Source organism: Carettochelys insculpta, chromosome 19 (genome assembly GCF_033958435.1).
Source record: "Carettochelys insculpta isolate YL-2023 chromosome 19, ASM3395843v1, whole genome shotgun sequence".
Lineage (NCBI taxonomy): Eukaryota > Metazoa > Chordata > Testudines > Carettochelyidae > Carettochelys > Carettochelys insculpta.
The window spans coordinates 15,427,479-15,443,907 of NC_134155.1; the positions used below are offsets into that span (position 1 = coordinate 15,427,479).

Consider the following 16,429-nt stretch of genomic DNA (forward strand, 5'->3'; position numbering starts at 1 on the left):
ATTAAACAATAAGCAAGGAAGACCAGATGGTATCTACCAAGAGTATGGAAGGAACTCACATGTGAATTGCAGAACTACTAAGTATAGTGTGTAACAGTAAAGTTAGTTAAAGCCTATTACGCCCGCTGGCGTGTAAGGCAACAATGGAAGTCTTCCACTTTCGTCTTTGGCCATTTTCTCCCATCTCCCAGTTGTAGTTCATTTTCTTCATGTCTGCCATGTTACCTTGGGCCTCCCACATTTCCTTCAGGCATACAGTGAAGTGCTACCTTTATAATGGTGTCTGCATCCCATCTCATCACATGCCCCATCCATTTCCAGTGTCTTCTCACAAGGACAGTGGTCATGTCCTCCCAGTGGCATCGCAGGAGCAGGTTGCTGCTGGAGATTGTCTTTCGCCAAAAGATGTGGAGTAACTTATGAAGGCTAGTGGTGTGAAAGTATCAGAGCTTGGCAAGGTCACACTCTGTCATCCGCCAACACTCAGGCATATAGCAGGGTTGACATTACACAGCTCTGGTACAGCTTAAGCTTGGTGTGGACACTGTACTGTGTAGATATCCATACATTGTTCATACTTCTGTGGTATGTAACCTAGCATTTAAATCAGCTTCTGTACCAAATGGCCAAAGAATGACTAACAAGGTGCCAATTTTTTTTAAAAGGCTCCAGAGGCAATCCTGTCAATTACAGGTTGGTAAATCTGACTTCAGCACCAGGCAAAATGGTTGAAACAATAGTAAAGAATGCAATTATTAGACACATAGATGAACAGGTGGAAAGAGAAAGGTCTACATGTAAGGCCACCACAGTGGGCTTTAACCGGCATTAACCTCCCCTGGTCCAGCAAAATCCCATTCCACACCACTGAGGTCGTCAGGGTGCCAAACCAGGGAGGTGCAACAAGTAATTAAATTTTCATAGACTCATAGAATTCTGGGGTTGGAAAAGACCACAGAAGGTCATTGAGTCCAGCCCTCTGCCCAAAGCAGGATCAAACCTAACTAAATCATCTTAGCCAGGACTTTGTCAATCTGGGACAGAAAAAACCTGTAGGGACGGAGATTCCACAACCTCTCTAAATAATGCATTCCAGTGCTTCACCACCCTCCTGGTGAAATAGATTTCTTAATATCCAGCCTAGACCTCTCCACTCTCCTCACTATAACTTGACACCACTGCTCCTTTTTCTGCCATCCATCACTAGTGAGAACAGCCTCTCTCCATCCTCTTTCGAAACCCCCTTCAGGCAGTTGAAGCGGCTATCAAATTGTCACTCACTCTTCTCCTTGGGGCACTCCATTTGAAACCAACTGTCAATCAGTCATTGAGTTGCTGTTGATCAGTATTGGTGAGCCCTACCACTTAGCCAGCCTTTTATCCACCCTACAGTCTATTTTCTGTCCATATTTCTTTAACTTGTGGGCAAGAAATGGTGGGAGACTGTATTAAAAGCTTTGCTAAAGTCTAGGTATATCACAATCATTGACTTCCCCATATGCACAGAGCCAGTTACCTCACCATAGCTACGTCTACACGTGAATGCTACAATCGAAATAGCTTATTTCGATGAATAATGTCTACACATCCTCCAGGGCTGGCAACGTCAACGTTCAACTTCGACGTTGGGCAGCACCACATCGAAATAGGCGCTGCGAGGGAACGTCTACACGCCAAAGTAGCACACATCGAAATAAGGGTGCCAGGAACAGCTGCAGACAGGGTCACAGGGCGGACTCAACAGCAAGCCGCTCCCTTAAAGGGCCCCTCCCAGACACAGTTGCACTAAACAACACAAGATCCACAGACCCGACAACAGGTTGCAGACCTTGTGCATGCAGCATGGATCCCCAGCTGCAGCAGCAACAGCCAGAAGCCCTGGGCTAAGGGCTGCTGCACATGGTGACCATAGAGCCCCGCAGGGGCTGGAGAGAGAGCATCTCTCAACCCCTCAGCTGATGGCCGCCATGGCGGACCCCGCTATTTCGATGTTGCGGGACGCGGATCATCTACACATGCCCTACTTCGACATTCAACTTCGAAGTAGGGCGTTATTCCCATCCCCTCATGGGGTTAGCGACTTCGACGTCTCACCGCCTAATGTCGATTTCAACTTCGAAATAGCGCCCAACACGTGTAGCCGTTATGGGCGCTATTTCGAAGTTTGCGCCGCTACTTCGACGTAGCATGCACGTATAGACACGGCCCATAGAAGCTAGTCAGATTGGCCAGGTATGACTGCCTTTGGTGAATCCACGTTGACTATTCCACGCCATGATTCTTCTGGCGAATGAGGCAAGGCTGAACCTGTCTGTAGTTCCCTGGATTGTCCTTGTTCCCGTCCCCCCCCAACCCTTTTTTTTTTTTTTTTTTTTTTTAAACGATGGGCACTGCATTTGCCTTTTGCCAGTCACCTGGGACCCCTCCTGATCTCCACAAGTTTTCAAACATAATGGCCAAAGGCTCTACAATGGCATTTGCCATCTCCTTCAGTACCCTCGGATGCACTAAATCCAGACCCCAGGATTTGTGTATGTCTAGCTTTTTAAAATAGCTCTTAACCAGTTCTTTCCCCCACTAAGGGCAGTCAACCTCCCTCCCATACCTAGTGCAATAATCTGGGAGATGACCTTGTCTGTGAAGGCAGAGGCAAAAAAAAAAAGCGTGGAGTACTTCAGCTTTTTGCAAATTATCTGTCATAAACTTACCTCCCTCACCCAGTAAGGGCCTCCCACCCTCCCTAATCATCCTCTTATTGGTAGCATGCCTGTACTTAAAATATTTCAGAAAGCTTTTGTCAAAATCCCTCACCAAAGGCTCTAATGAAAGGGTATTCTGCCAAGGGATTAAAAAAAGAAGGTACTTTCAGTATATGATTGAAAGATAGAAAACTAAAGGTAGAAATAGATGGTGAGTTTTCAAAATGGAGAGCAGTAAATACTGATATCCCCTGGAGTCCATACTGGGTCAGTACTGTTCAACGTGTTCATAAATCTGTAGAAAGGAGTAAACAGTGAGACAGCAAAATCTGCAGATGATCCAAAACTACTGAAGACAGTCCAAAGCAGACTGTGAAGAGCTACAAAAACAGATCTCAACACTGCAAGACTGGGCAACAAAATGGCAATTCAGTGCTGATAAAGGCAAAGGAATGCGTATTGTACATACAAAATGATGGCATCTAAACGAGCCACTCAGAGATCTTGGAGTCATTGTGGGTAGTTCTCTGAATATACCTTCTTAATATGCAGCGGCAGTCAAAAAAACCCAAAGCAAACAGAGCATTGGAAGTTATTAGGAATAGATAAGAGAGAAAATAAAATCAGAGCCATCCCATCTACAGGACGAAATGGGGCAGCCACCCTACACTCTGCACTTTGGAGGGTTCTACAGCGGTCACCCCAACCATCCTATGGATGAAAGGGACGGGGGTCTACCTGGGGCTGAGGGTCAGGCAGCAGAGGCAGTAGGGGTTACCTCTCCTCCCTTCCCCTCCCCCTGCACTCACCATGCAGTTGGTGGGAATGGCAGCCTGCTCCACCCTGCTGGGCCGGGCCAGGCCCTCCTCCAATACCTGCCACCTATGGAGAAGTGAGGCACAGCAGGCCAGGTGTGCAGCAAGCCAGAGCAGATTGCTGCTCTTGCCACCATGTGGTGAGTGTGGGAGAGAGGGGACCCCTGCTGCCCAACCCTCATCCCTAAGGAATCCACAGGACCTGTTACCTGCAGGGAGAGAATAAGGGAACTGAGCAGAGGTGGGACAGGAGAGAGGTGGGGGTTGTCTTAGGTCCTGCACCCGGGGCACTGGGAAGAGGTTGCCCCAGGTTTTGTCCCCCCACCTCAGAACAGCCCTGAGTGTAAATATTGCCTAGACATAAATCAATGGTATGCCTAAAACTTCAATACTGTGCCCAGATGTGATCACGCCCTCTCACAAAAAAGGTACACTGGAACTGGAAAAGACGTCAAAAAGGACAACAATGATTAGGAGTATAGAACAGTTTCCATATGAAGAAAAATTACTCATACTGGTACTTTTCAGTTTGGAAAAGAGATGACTAAAAGGGTGATATGACTGAGGTCTATAAAATCAAGACTGGCACAGAGAAAACGAGGGGAAGCATTATTTACTATTCTCATGACAAGACCTAGGGGTCACCAAATGAAACTAATGAGCAACCGGTTTAACATACACAACAGAAAGTATTTCCTCGTACCATATAGTCAGCCTAAAAGACTCTTTGCCAGAGAATGCTGCGAAGAGCAACATTGTAATAGGGTTCATGGAGGATAGGTCCATCAATGACTCTTGGCAGGGATGGTTACCTTTAGCCTCTTTGCCAGAAGCTGGGAATTGCCAACAGGGGATGGATCACCTGATGATTACCTTTTCTGTTAACCCCCACTGAAGCATCTTTCATTGGCCAATAATGGAAGGCAGGATATTAGGCTAGGTGGGCCTTTGGTCTGATCCTGTATGGCCCATTCTATGGTTCTTATTTTCAGCCCATCACCATGGAATTTCAGGTCCTCAGAAGGATATCTGAGAAAACTTAATCAGGAAATTCTGAAAGAACCAAGTCTGCTCCTCTGAGAATTTTAAGTCTTTCCTCAAGTCAAAAGGCAGCCCACCTCTCTCAGCATGAGATTCAAGAACCAGTGTAAAGACTTTGCAAAGAGGGCTGATTGACTTGTGTGCGCTATGACTGGCAAAACTCAGAGATTTATCTGGAACAGCATAAGAACACTGCATGGCCAGTTGCAATCTAAGGTAGTAAGTGCTCAGATATGACAGTGAGTAAAGTTTAATAAATGCTTGGACAGATAAACAAAGGAGCAAAAGCTTAGGGCAGATCTGAATACCAATTTTGGATGCCTCAACCTCTTAACGCCCACTTTAGAGGGTGATTGTTGGAATGTGGACGCTCAGGATCTCCTGAAACTCAAGCCCCCTTTTAAGTTGCTTCAAGTTGAGTGCTCTCCTCCAAAAAAAGACACCAACAATTACTGCCCGCTTCTGAAAGCTGAGTACCATGTATTGAACCATGATCGGCTATATATGATCACTTCAGGTGCACTAGCCATTGGTCAGCAAACTGGTGCCGGAAAGTAACCCAAACCTTTGAAGCAGTTCACACTTGCTGCTTGGAATGGTGTCCTCTTTCTTAAAGCACTCTGTGTTGTGGAACAATTAACTCTTTCACAACAGTATCTCAAATTTTTAAACTGGTCACAGCCCCTTTAATTATTCTAACCTAAACCTATTTAAACATGGTGTTGTGTAACCCACGGCAACCAAGCGCAACATTACATTTCCTATCCCAGATTGTGCTCAGTGACTAATAGGATGGCATTTAGTCAAGCTGGGTTGGTGGGAAGGGGGATTTTGATTGTAGTATCTGAAAGGTAAGTTTTCAGAATTACATTATAGACTGTTTCCTGAGTGAGCCGAGGAGTACATTTGCAGTAACTGTGAATAGCAAAGAGGAAATAGCTGTAGGTTAATCCATAAACAGGATAGGCAACATTTCATTTAGGCAGGAGGGCATAAAAACCTGAACCTATCTGCCCCAGCAGTTTAAATGGCCCTTTCTGTGAAAGGCTACAGGAGCTGAGCCAGCCAAACAAATCTCTATAAACTGCTGCACTGTTTACCTTATAAGGCTGGGGGGCGGTACATGCTAGCTCCTGTGTCACACAAAGAAGGGAACTCACTTGGCCCCAGACCAAAGTTCTTGCGTCAAGTGTACTTCTGCATTTAACCCTTTTAAAGCCATATATACGTGCAAAAAGTAATATTAAAAATCTGGAGGAAAAACTAATCTAAGAACTTGCCACCCACACATGTACACATGTTGGTCCTGCAGCAGCTGAGTTCCCATTTCTTCCCTCAGGGTAATGACACAACACATTTTAGAAAGCAACTGGATCATAAAAATACTTCCCTCTAAGTAATGCTGGCCACTTCTGCTGCAGCCTCATTTGAGAGGAGAGAAGCAAGACAAGGAGTGTTCATTTTGGAGTGTATTTATTTAAAAGTACTTTCTGTTCTGTTGGAAAAGCAATCCATAAAAATACTAGCAAAATGGGACAGTGGCATGGGAAGTCAGGGGCTCATTAACAATGGTGACCAGGTTCCTAATAGTAAATATTTACTTTGCAAGAAGTTTAAAAAAAAATAATGGGGATTAATATAAAAACTATTCATACCTTCCCAGGTTCCCTAGCTGTGGACAAGTGTCTTGACGGCATAGGAGTAAGGACGGACTTTGGGTCATAAGACTACGAATAAGGAGCTTTGTTCCCTGTACGCTGAGCATCTGTGTTGCAGCTCAGGAGAGATTCAGGTGCCACCCAGCTGATCAGCAGAGTGCACACAGCACCCACAGCCAGCAGCACGTGTTTCTACTCGTGGTGCACCATATGTCTTGGTGCACACAACAAAATTTATTCTACCTACGTATGGAAAAAAATTAAAGGGAACATTGGTCAGGAGAACTGGATTTGAGACTAACTTTCTCTCTACCTCAGGCTCCCGACCCACAAAATACAGATCAGAACATACTATTTGTACGCTGTATTTAGCTGTTCATGTGGATACATGCACTAGAAAAGTGCAAAGTGACACAAGGTAACTGCTCTGATTTAAAAACATTCCTAAAAGCTGCTAGCCATCCATTTATACTTTCTTTTTCACATTTATTGAGAAGCTGATCAAGACCCCCACACATCTGCTCGGTCCCTTTATCACTACCAGCTTGGGCTGGATTCAAACTGGCACCCAGGTCCCACAGTTCCAAAAGGGGAGGCGAAAGGAACCCTGAGAAGAGAAGCTAAAACCAAGGAACCTGGGTTTGTTTTAGATGGAAGCTGCTGAATCCACATACAGTCTTCTGAAGATGGGCCTTAACAAAAGGGCATCCAGGCACAAACCACATGACTCTAGGAAACCTATTTTGCCTCCAGCATTTTTCTATGATGCTCATTCAAGTGTTCACATGTTAGCCAGAGTCCATCCGAGCTGCTGAAACAATTCATTCAAAATGACCCCAAAAATGAGGATCGTTAAGAAGAGACGAACTCAGAGTCATCTGAGTCAGCTTGCATAACAGACTGTCATGGAAATACAAATGCACCTGTTTCTTCTATCCAATGGATCTACTGCACCCATCTCTTACTCGGCTGTTTAAGTGTCACCCTTCTCCTCTTCCACAGTGCACAGTGTATGTAAAGTCAGTACAAAGCTTGCCACAACACCTCCACCTCACTAGGAAGGCTGACTATCACTGATCAGCACAGCAACACCAGAGTTACAGGGGCCGGTCCAGTCAAGTGCAGAGCACCTACAAACAAACAAGGCATTGAGCTCCCTTGTGCCCACCAGTGTTAAAAGCTGGGAAGACGCTCAGTATCTCAACAGAATCAGGTCCTATAACATTGTGTTTACATAACCCCAGCGCCAGTTGTCCTTATTTAGAAGAGACGAGTCAGGCAGCGGGTTTTAAAATAAGAACACATTCTTCTTTGTCCCCTCAGGAAGTTCAGCTCATCCAATGTTGTTTCAACGGGTTACAAAGCATGTACTTATCTTTCCAAATGTGCCCATCAGATCATAACTTCCAAATGTCATCCTCTGCATCTTGGCCTCTTGTTGTATTAAGTAATGGAGCATAAAAGGGTGCCATATGCCAAGTTTTAAGAGCTATAATTTAACCTGAATGTCAATTTCAGTAACTGTTGTTCAAAGACTCCATGATGAGGTTAATTCAGAGTTATTAACTTATTACACAGATCCTGCAATCTTCTTCTATAAAAAGGAAACAATCTGCAAGGGCAGAGGTAAAACATTTTCTCCCCCTCCCCCATGCTAAATAATGCTTGCAGTTAACGTAATTACATAATGGGTTCCTCCTATATCATCTCCCCTGTACAAGAAGCCGCACAAGAGACAATAACCCAAACAGACAGTGGGAAACTTCTAAAATTATTCCCGCCAAGGTTTTGGTTTCAATACAAACATGGACTCTAGCTAGCAGTGAGGCTGACAGACTCACCGGGCCCCAGACGAGGTTTTGTAGGGGGTCCAGCTCTGCATCCCCAGAAGGCAGAAGGGGCAGGGCTAGAACTAGCCTCCTCCAAGCAGTCCACAGTGCTCACAGAAGCTCCAGCAGCCATTTAAAAGGGCCTGGGCCTCCAGCGGCCACCACTGCTAGCAGCAGACAGAAGCCCCAGGCCTTTTTAAATTGCTGGGCCCCCCCGGGCAGTTGCCCCCTTTCCCCACCCCACTCCCATTGGCAGGCCTGACAGCTAGTACACTGCCTGTCTTGACCATCATGGGCTAGGAAGCGTTGATAAGCACTCCCCCCCAATTAACTTGTTATACAACCGGAAAAGTCAATCAGCTCATGGGTAAGGAGGAGGGAAGGTTTAGCTGTATTCCATATAATGACCCTACTCACCCTGATGGAATATTTTTGCCTCATTCCTCTAATTAAGCAAGCATCATGTTTATAACAAGATCCAAGGCTGACTGAGTAGAAGACTGAGCCCTCCGTGCATAGAACAGCTAAAATACGAGCAACTGCGGTGCAGTCTTCCCTTACCCAGGCCTAGGGGATGGACACTAGGCTCAGCGTTGCAAGACCGTGGGTGCTACTCATGGCTTCAGTCACTGCTGTGTAACTCTGGGAAAGTCACTCCCCTGCCTTGTGCTGGCTAACCCTCCCACCAGGGGCAACTGCGGTTGGGGGCAGAGATGGCCTTCCAGAAGGGCAGGAAGCAGATACGTGAGGGCACCCAATTTAGCAATTAAAATGTGGGACAGGGGCACTGGGGCAGAGGAAGAGCAGTGGTGCTCCTCCACAGTGGCACCATGAGTCACCTATGACTCCCATCTCCCTGACTCAGACTGGCACTACAGCTCCTAAAGAGGCCTCAGTGTTATTTCAGCACTGAAGTCATTATGCACTTTGCTGATCAAAGAAGGATTTACACGCACCCTGAAGTAATGTGCCGAATGAGGGCTCTAGAGCTACACTACAGATTCTGAACAGGCTGGCTGTCAAATGCAAACTGGAGATGATAATAGGCTGGTGAAAAATCAGCTACAGGTTGCACTTCCCTTATTTAGCATGCTTGGCACCTGACAGGTCCTGAACAAGGGAATTTGCCAGAGGAGGGGAGGTCCAGGGCTTCTGTACCCTGACAGCCCTGTTCTCCAGGGCTTCTGCAGTCCCAGCCTCCCTCCCCCGGGACTGTGGCCCCAGCCCGGGCTCCGACCAGCCCCTATCTCCCGTGCTGCCATGGGGCAGGCAGGGGCTCCAGATCCTCGTGCCTGCATTGCCATGGGGCAGGCAGAGGCTGCACTCCCAGCCCCACTGGAGCTCCTGCACCAGCCTGGTACCCTCTCATCTGGGAACATCGATAGACCTGCTGGACGAGGGTGTACGGGATTTGAGAGGTGCATCCAGTACCAAAACTTGAACTGAAAGCCCTGAAGCAAAGGCAAGAAATACAGGCCAGCAAAGCTCATTGTTGCATAACATTTTTAAAATGACCATTAATAAAAAAAAAAAAAAAAAAGAAGAAGATGATTATGGGACAGAAATAAATCACAAAAATCTTAAGGATTGACTCTGAACAGAAAAAAAATAATTTAATTAACTACTAGCTGTGTTTAGCAGATCATAAGAAAGCTTTCAGCTCTGTCTCTGGGTGGAAAGCAGGGATTAGTACGAATTCTTTAGTTTCCTACTACTGACAATGAGAAACAGAGACTGAACAGGTCTGTCTGCAGATTACATCACTTCTGTTGAAGATACTCAAATCACTTAGAGAACTTCTATAGCCTTTATTACGCAGGTCAGATGGAAGATTATATTTGTCCCTTACACCTTTCAGACATGTGACTCTGATGTGTTGTTATACCTAGCTCTCTACACCCAAAGAACCTATAAAAAAAAGACACCTGAGTCTCCCACTATGCTGACCACTGCCACGGGTAGGGCTGCCAGGTGTCTAATTTTTGATCGCTAGCATCCAGTTGAAAAGGGACCCTGCACTCCAGTCTGCACTGCTGCCCTGCCTGCTAGAAGTTCAGCCAGTGGCACAGCAGGGCAGGCAGGCTCTCTACTTGGTTGTGTAGGGCTCCCTCCTGCTGCTAGGCACAGGGGCAGGCAGGGAAGCTCTGTGGCTGCATGCTGCTCCCATTCTGAGCACCTGCTCCTCAGCTCCCATTGGCCAGAGAGACATAGCAGCTTCCCAGGAACTTCCTAAGGTAAGTGCCACCCAGAGGCCATACTCTGAACACTCTCCTGCACCCCAAAGCCCTGCATCAGCCCTGACCCCTGTCCCACACCCAAAATGGCTCCCTGAGACTGCATCACTTTCTTCAGCCCAACTGCCTGCCTGAGCTTGGAACCCCCCCTGACACCCAATACTGCCCAAGCCCTGAGCCCCTCCTGTCTCTCCAACCCCTCAGCCTCAGCCCAGAGTGCCCTCACACCCTCCTGTACCACTGTCCCATATGCCAGCCTCAAGCCCCCTCCCTAATGCCCTAACTCCCCATTTCTGAACCCACACTGGAGCCTACACTTCTAGCCAAGAGCTTGTACCCCCATCCCATACTTCAGGCCCCTGCCTCAGCCCAAACCCCCTCCTGTACCGCAACCACCTGCCCTCACCCGGTGAAAATGAACTAGTCAGCAAGGGTGAGGCGGGGAGGTGGAATTCGCAGAGGAGCGAGGCCTCAGAAAAGGGAAGGGGCAAAGGTGTTCATTTTTGTGCAGTTGGAAAGTTGACAACCCTCTCTGTGGGATTATATAACAATTTCCAACACCCCTATCAGCATGCATCAAACATGCTCCGGCAGAAGAGAGAAACTCATCAATTACGTGGACACTCACGGATGAAATGGAAAGCAGGTAACAGACCTATGAACTCACCAGGAAAGCCAGTTCCCCGGGCTACTCTGACCCCAGGCTCTGGGTTTATCACACCAAACTATGGCAGAAGAAGCTTTATGATGAAAGCACAAGAGCGATAAAGGGTACGTGCTGGTCGGGTGTATATAATTCTTGTCATAAAGTAGGAGCAGTAAGCAGAACCACCAACAGCCACTGTGAGCCCCGAGGCAAGGTGGGTGGGGGCCCAACTTCACGCTGTGGAAGAGGCAGGACCAAGGGCAGTCAGCTCTCAGCGCTGCCTGGACCACAGGGGTGCCCTCCAGTCCCCTGCACCACACCGCAGCACACAGACAGAGCAGCCCTGCTGAGGCACTTCAAAGAGGCCCAGAGCTCCAGCTGCCACTGCCACCACCGCCAAAGTAGGAGTGGCAGCAGACAGAGCTCAAGGCCCCTTTGAAATGCTGGGCCAGGGGCAACTGCCCCCTTCCTCCCCCGCTCCCCATTGGCAGGTCTGCCAGCAAGCGTCATGATGGTTGCAAAGTTCCACTGAATGTTTGGCTCTCATTAAAGGGCTGGCCTTTAAACACGACTTAAATTACGCACGTGCTTTCGGCCTTTTCACCCATTTCTAGTTATGCACATGCTTAAATTCTTTGGTGGATTAAGGCCCGAATACTAAAGTCCTTAACTGTATATTGGTATTAATAAGTAGTTTTGTTTTCCCCCGAGTAAGAGCTGAGTAAAAAGGGAATAAAATGTCAGGACTTGATCTAAAGTAGACATGGATTATCATGAATGGGGGGGATTCAACTGGAGAAAATTTGCCAAGTTTGGTTCGTCCTATTCCATGGAGACTCAAAGGTGATGATCAGACAATGGGAAAACAAATAATTTCTACTATACCACCATGGAGAAGGAAAGTCAGAGGCTTGTGTAAGAGAAGTGTTGAATATTACCACTGGTTTGTTTTTTTCAGTTTTGCCAAAAAAACAATTTTGCTTTCAACAACAATGCTAAGAGAATTTTTTTCATTTTTGGTCAGAGAGCTGGTAGTAGGATTTCAAACGCTCTGAATTTCAAAACTTTAAAGGGGTGGGGGGAATCCAACAACAAATTAGAAATGTCCCCTCCCCCCCCCGCCCCATCCAACTCCAGGTGAAGGAATTAAGCAAAGCTGGAGGTGGAAAAAAGCAGAAAGCCTTCAGACTGGGAAGCATTTACAAACAGGGATCTAGTTTCTTACTGTATATCCATGTCTGCAAAGGATGTCTCATCTTTAAAATTACTCAGTGCAGTCCCGGCAGTTCTGTGGACAATCGCTTTCTTTGAACCATTACAACCCTCACAATTATCATTACAATCCTGACAGAAGGCTGCATGCAGGATATTGACAGTTTCTGTACAGTTCCCATTCAAGATGGAGCCAGTCTGTTTAATGAAGTGAACACCTACAGGATAAGTGCTCAACAGCAGTCATCACCACCCAATGTAAATATTTAACCATCCACCAGGGCTGCAAATCTGTGAACAATATTCATATTCCTTCCATTAAACAGTCACCTTATTTAACCAGGGAACTCCCAAGGTTAAACATTAAACACAAAATTTCTGTCTCTCAACGCGGCATAATCGACAGTTCCAATAGGAAAGGCAGATCCCACAGAGAATGGACAGATGATACTGTAGATCGGTGCAGAGCTAGTCTACAGAAACTAACCCACTCTGCACTGGACAGGGAAAGATGGAAGGAAATAGTGAGAGAGGCATCAGATACCAACGGGCGCGGAGCCCACGGTTATTGATGATGTTGATGACAACAATAAGCTAAATGGGCCTTGAATAATCTTATCCAAGAGATCCCCAAGTCTGTTGACTAATTAAAGTGATACTGAAAAAGGAGTAAATTAACATGACTAGTTATAAGCTCAAGCTACATTTGCTAAGGGTTTGGGTTGAGGTTTGAGAGAACTGTGATTAGTGCTGATATTAACCACTCTTATTTACTGCTCTGTTCTCTCTCTTTCTTCCCCACTTCCTCACCCCCAGCTGTTCTGTCTGCCTTTCATGGTTTGGTCTTGATTTTTAAGTTTACAACAGAACTCTTGCACTGACTTCAGTAGAAGCAGATGACTGACATTTACTACATAAAATTGTATGTACATTACAGTACCTATCACAGCGGTGACCAAACCTGGATGCAATTTTTAGGTGCTACCACTATATCACATCATCATCATCATCATCTGAATTAATTTAGGGTTTTAGGTGGAAGCCAGGAGAGGTTCTCATGGCCTTGATTCAGAGATGGGTTTCAATCACTGTCCCTGATCTGGACACTCCTGAATGCAGAGAATCGGGCTTATTCTTTTCCAAAGCCCGAAACATTTTGGTGGCTTTGGCTGAGTGTCTTTGAATTTCTGGTTTGTCCAAACACAGAAAATTTGTGTGCACGTAGACCAAAACCAGGTGCAGAAGTTTGCTTGCAACCCTGATGCCTTAATGAGCTGGAAAAAACAAAAAGGCTTGATGAAATCAGCAGTCTTCCTAGTAAAGAAATCATGTGGGAAGGCAACCTTTGGCATCATTGTTGTGAACAGGCTCCTGGAAAGTTAAAGGTTTCTCCCATACTACACATCAGCTATTTGATCAGCAAGAGATGCATCCATATCTGTCTGCACAACCATCACCTGCTCATTTAATGCCTTTAGAATACCATACATTCATTATACAGATGAACATGGGCCATTCACTTTGCCATTTCACTAAGGAAACTACAAGAACCTCTTCTTTAGTTGGCTGCGTGATGAAGAAGATGGAAGGAACCTCTGGTCTTCCAACATATCTTCTTTGCAGAGGAACAAGAAGTAGTTATGTATAAAAATGTGCATGTTGTCCATCCTCTCTAATCAAGACTTGGAAATGGCATTTTTTAAAATGGCTAACTCCAGTGCTGCACCATTTTAAATAATTTATGTACCAGAAATCTCAGCCTTTCCAATAATTTGTAAGTTTTATAACCAGGCAGTGCTCACACAGGCATGATACATGTTGTCTACTTTGGACAGGTCTAACAAAATTATGAAAGCTGGGGTGTCAGCAGAAGAGATGCTAGGCAGGGTTTTTTTTTTCTTCCCTCTGATGAAACATTTTCCAATGTTTTCCTATAACACTGAAGTGCTAGTATCAAGAAAAGGCTTTTCTTAGAAGTGAGGATTAATGAGGAAACCGAGGAGTGCTTGTATTATCCCAGCTTTCCTGCCCTATTCTATTCTTGTCAATCCAAATATAGCCAAACCCACAGGACAGGGAAATGGAAGATGCTCCCCAGAAAATAGCTCCTTTTTATACCAGATAAATTAGACACATTCCTCATCTGGGGTGACCACAGTGTTTACCTTGTGTGTTTATACTGTATTTAGATTCCAGATTCAGCTATAAGGGATTGCTGACAAAACTTTCCGATAACAAAACATGGATTAAAAAAAGCACAGATTATCCAGGTTGCATTAATTTTATCTTGACCCCTGGATCACCTTATGATGATCCCTTCTTTTATATTAAAACCAGGAGTTACATGGATCTCTGTTTTGACTTCTGATAGAAGCTTATCTTATAAATTTTTACTCTCTTATCAGCTTGGTTAAACAAGCCTGGGAGAGAACAAACTAAACAAATGCACCTCCAGGAGCTCTCATTTCAAGGAGATTCCCACCACAGGGGAATGCTCCAAGATAGTAGAGTCCTTAAAATAACCACTGAAAAGCCACACCTTTAAAAGAGATATCTAATTGGTATGCAAGAAGCAAGTCAGGTATACCATTGTGGCGCTAGACCCTTGCAAAAACAACAACAAACTAATTTCCACCACCAACGGGGAGGAAAAGAAGATCAGGTTTATACAGGTTTCCAACAGTGCCAACCTCTCATGCCGTTCTTGAAATTCCCCATTAGCAAATTTTCTGTCAGGAGATAGAACATTTTAGTCATGCAATATGTCTATGGGGAAGGTCAATGTTGTTACCCATATTCCACTGATGAGTAAATTGAGACACAGGCCAAGTGACTTCCCCAAGGCCACAGAGCTAGGAATAGAATCATAGAACACAAGAACTGGAAGGGAACAAAACTCTGATCTTTTGATTCTCAGCCCTGTCATTGGCCTCGAGGACCTGTACATCTTCTGGGAAAGCAAAACAACATTTACACTTTTGCATGTCTCAAGAACTCACCCTACAGACAGACATCTGGTTGGTGGTGAGGGTACCAGTCTTGTCAGAGCAGATGACCGAGGTGCAGCCCAGCGTTTCCACTGAAGGAAGGCTCCTCACAATGGCATTCTTCTTGGCCATACGGCGCGTGCCCAGTGCCAGACAAGTGGTGATGACCGCGGGGAGACCCTCAGGGATGGCTGCCACAGCCAGGGCCACGGCAATCTTGAAATAGTAGATGGCCCCGCGGAACCAAGAACCGCCATGGACTGGGTCACTGAAATGGCTGATGTTGATGACCCAGACTGCTATGCAGACCAGAGAAATGACCTTGGAGAGTTGCTGGCTGAACTCATCCAGCTTTTGTTGTAATGGGGTCTTCTCTGGCTCAGTTGCGACCATCTGATTCCTAATCTTCCCAATTTCCGTGTATACCCCAGTAGCAATGACAACCCCAACAGCCTTACCAGCTGCAATATTCGTACCCTGGAGGGTGGGGGGAAAAGAGAGAAGGCATTTATATGTATAGACTATACAAATACAATAAACCCTCGATTTAATGGACTAATGGGTTGTCCGTTAATCCCGAAAGTCCATTAAATCTGAGGATTTACAACCCACCCACCCCCTCTAAGTTCCCCCAACCCCAGACTCCCTTCCCCACCTCCCTCAAAAAGCCAGGGCTCACCAGACTGTGACCACAGGAGCCAGAACTGCCAGAGCCTGCGGCCTGGCTGTAGCTGCCAGACTGCACATCTGGGACCCCACCATGCCATGCACAGCTAGACGCATCCCACCGCATGTGGCAGGAGCTGTGAGCCACCATCGGCGCCGGAGATGCCACGCACTCCTCTCACCAGAAGTGGGGCATGTATGCAGGCAGACGGCACTAGCGTATGTGCCCCACCCCAGTGGGAGGAGCACGTGGTGGTTCCCTCCAGCTGCGTGTGGCGAGGCAGCTCCAGTCATGCACAGAAGGGCGCCTCCACCGGCAGCTCCTCCAGGCAGCAGTAGTAAGTCCCTTAACTTTTTTGAGGGGGAACAGGAACAGGAGGGTTAGGAGATCCGTAAAATCGAGGGTTCACTGTATTATATCTTTGAGCCTGCAGCAGCAAATGCGTAGCTCACTGCATAGGAAAAAAAATATGACCCACCAATTAGAGTAAAGGATTCAGTCAGTATTCCTCGTTTCTTTCCTGAGACCTGTCACTGACTCACTATCCAACTTCTCTCCTGCCTAGACACAGTAACTCCTGTTTCCTGTGACCCTTCCACAGACCGTTCAATTTTTGGTGTTTTTATTTCTTTTGGGGGGAG

At 46.2% G+C, this 16,429-nt stretch overlaps 1 protein-coding gene across 5 annotated transcripts in view; it reads right to left on the reverse strand.

Annotated features, from left to right (window-relative positions):
- ATP2A3 (ATPase sarcoplasmic/endoplasmic reticulum Ca2+ transporting 3) overlaps positions 1 to 16,429 on the reverse strand; it is a 166,518-nt gene that overhangs the window by 56,666 nt on the left and 93,423 nt on the right. For all 5 annotated transcript variants that reach the window (XM_075013562.1, XM_075013558.1, XM_075013560.1 and 2 more), the window contains one exon: positions 15,134 to 15,598. In XM_075013562.1, the coding sequence (XP_074869663.1) occupies positions 15,134 to 15,598 (465 nt within the window). The remainder of the gene's footprint in view (positions 1 to 15,133; positions 15,599 to 16,429) is intronic.